The 2,022-nt window shown below is 29.7% G+C and overlaps 1 protein-coding gene across 1 annotated transcript; it reads right to left on the minus strand.

Annotated features, from left to right (window-relative positions):
* Nucleotides 1-741: 741 nt before the first annotated feature.
* On the minus strand, nucleotides 742-2,016 carry LOC109860058 (26S proteasome non-ATPase regulatory subunit 10-like). Its single transcript, XM_020438908.1, has 3 exons — nucleotides 1,931-2,016; nucleotides 1,630-1,827; nucleotides 742-1,520 (listed from the first exon to the last, which is right to left on the minus strand). The coding sequence occupies exons 1-3, from the start codon at nucleotides 1,989-1,991 to the stop codon at nucleotides 883-885; spliced, it is 897 nt and encodes a 298-aa protein (XP_020294497.1). The 5' UTR covers nucleotides 1,992-2,016; the 3' UTR covers nucleotides 742-882.
* Nucleotides 2,017-2,022: the final 6 nt, after the last annotated feature.

Below are 2,022 nucleotides of genomic sequence, written 5' to 3' on the forward strand. Positions count from 1 at the left end.
AACCGAAACCGAAACCGAAAATCAGGTACAGCATCGGACCGTAACCGTAAACGGACCGAAATTTCATTTCGGTCCGAGTCCCTGATATTAATATTTTATATAATTTGAATCTCCATATACAAATATATAGAGAATATACATGAAAAGAGGAAATGTACATCTTGATATATAAAAGCGGTTTATTGCAAAATGGTAGACTTACAATACAGAGTACATTATAATACTGTTATATAAATAGATAAACTGTAAACATGAGAAAAAGATAAATATAACAATTATATATATATATAAGGACACTACATACATCTGTGATAAAAACAAAGATTAACCCCTTGGGTACATTTGACGTCTGAGACACGTCATTCACTTTTTTCACTTTTTTGCTTTTACATACTACTCCAAGCAACCAAAAATTATATCCGTTCCACATGCAAATATTTTCTCAAATAAATCCGTACCCAAGGGGTTACTTCAAAGCTTTCCACTCTACTTTTATTTTTCAAATTAATAAAAGCAATTACACGTGTTACACTCTGTTCAATAACCAAATATCATCGGATTAATGTATATAAATTTTGCGTTATACAAATGTTATAAAATCTGACACAAAGTTTGAAAAAGTGGAAGATATAAAACAGTCTAGTTTTCCTTGAATCTACCATAAAAAAAAAAACACGTCCGAGAAAATGTAAACGTAAAAAACAACTTTCAAAAAAGTAGAATAAAATAAAATCTTAAAAAAAATAATTTCAAAATAAGATAGTAATCTGTATTTAAAATACAGCAATAATTTTTAAGTTTTTATAGCTGTTCTTTCATGTTTAAAGTAGTTCGTTCTTCCTTAACTTACACACATAGCACTTTAGATGTATTTGAAGTAATTTATACATCATTAATATCAGTATTACGAATACTGACACTAACAGACTTACAAGTATCTATTAAAATTCTTATGTCATTATCACTTAAGTAACTAACTATTTGTTCAATACACTCAAGTGGTAGCTCAGGAAAGTTACAGAAAAAATAAAAACTTTTAATGCCTTGTTCGAGCAACTCTTTCTTTTTCATACCTTTTCTGAACTGATTTTTTATCATGCTAAAGTATATTGGAAATTTTGTTTTATACTCGTCTGAACTTAAAACCTGCACAACATTTTCATTTCTCATGTATATTACTAGATTTGTATCTTTTATCAGGATATCGTAAAATGATATGTTAGTATTACTAATTTTCTCATTCTTCATGATTGCTACTTCTTTTTCACATTTATTCTGTGAATCATTTATTTCATAATTCGTGACCATTGATAATAATTGTTCACTTACGAATAAATTTGCAGCTTTTATCTTAACTATATGCTGTTTAAGACAATTAACAATTTCTTCACAATAAATGCGACTAGAAACGTCACATTGATCGGTATGTGATATAGCATTAATGTTAGCACCTCTGTCTAACATCATTGCAACAACTTCTACATTTTCTTTTTCAATAGCAAAACGCAGTGGTGTAACACCTGGTGCAAAAAAAGAGATATATGTCGAATTAACATAAAATTCCATGTTTTACAAAATGTTCATCACTCTGTAAATATCTTTTTTTAGCTGTAATATAAAAAATTATACCTGACGTATCACTGGCATTAACGTTAGCTCCATGATGTAATAGTACTTCAGCAATTTTCATATTATCAAATTGAATCGCATCATGAAGCGGAGTTGTGCCATCCCGAGTTTCAGCATTAACGTTAGCACCTCTGACCATGAGCATCTTCACTTCGTTTACATGTCCTTTTCGAACAGCAAGACACAGTGGTGAAATACCTGAAAAAGAAGAGATGTATGTAAAATTAACTCTCCAATTAATGTTCAAAAAATGTTCATCAATCTGTAAATATCTTTTTTCAGCTGCAATATAAAATTGTACCTGACTTATCACTGGCATTAACGTTAGCTCCATGATTTAATAGTAATTCAGCAATTTCCATTTCCTCATGTTTAATCGCATCATGAAGCGGA

This window comes from Pseudomyrmex gracilis, unplaced genomic scaffold, assembly GCF_002006095.1.
Source record: "Pseudomyrmex gracilis isolate BER0280 unplaced genomic scaffold, ASM200609v1 scaffold_322, whole genome shotgun sequence".
In the NCBI taxonomy this organism is placed as follows: domain Eukaryota; kingdom Metazoa; phylum Arthropoda; class Insecta; order Hymenoptera; family Formicidae; genus Pseudomyrmex; species Pseudomyrmex gracilis.

Bases quoted from the DNA above. Each gene is read 5' to 3' on its own strand.
- LOC109860058 (XM_020438908.1), bottom strand. From the start codon at position 1,991: ATGGAAATTGCTGAATTACTATTAAATCATGGAGCTAACGTTAATGCC. The intron at 1,828-1,930 runs GTACAATTTTAT...CTTCTTTTTCAG, and splicing joins TAATGCCAGTGATAAGTCAG to GTATTTCACCACTGTGTCTT. The intron at 1,521-1,629 runs GTATAATTTTTT...TTTTTGCACCAG, and splicing joins TAATGCCAGTGATACGTCAG to GTGTTACACCACTGCGTTTT.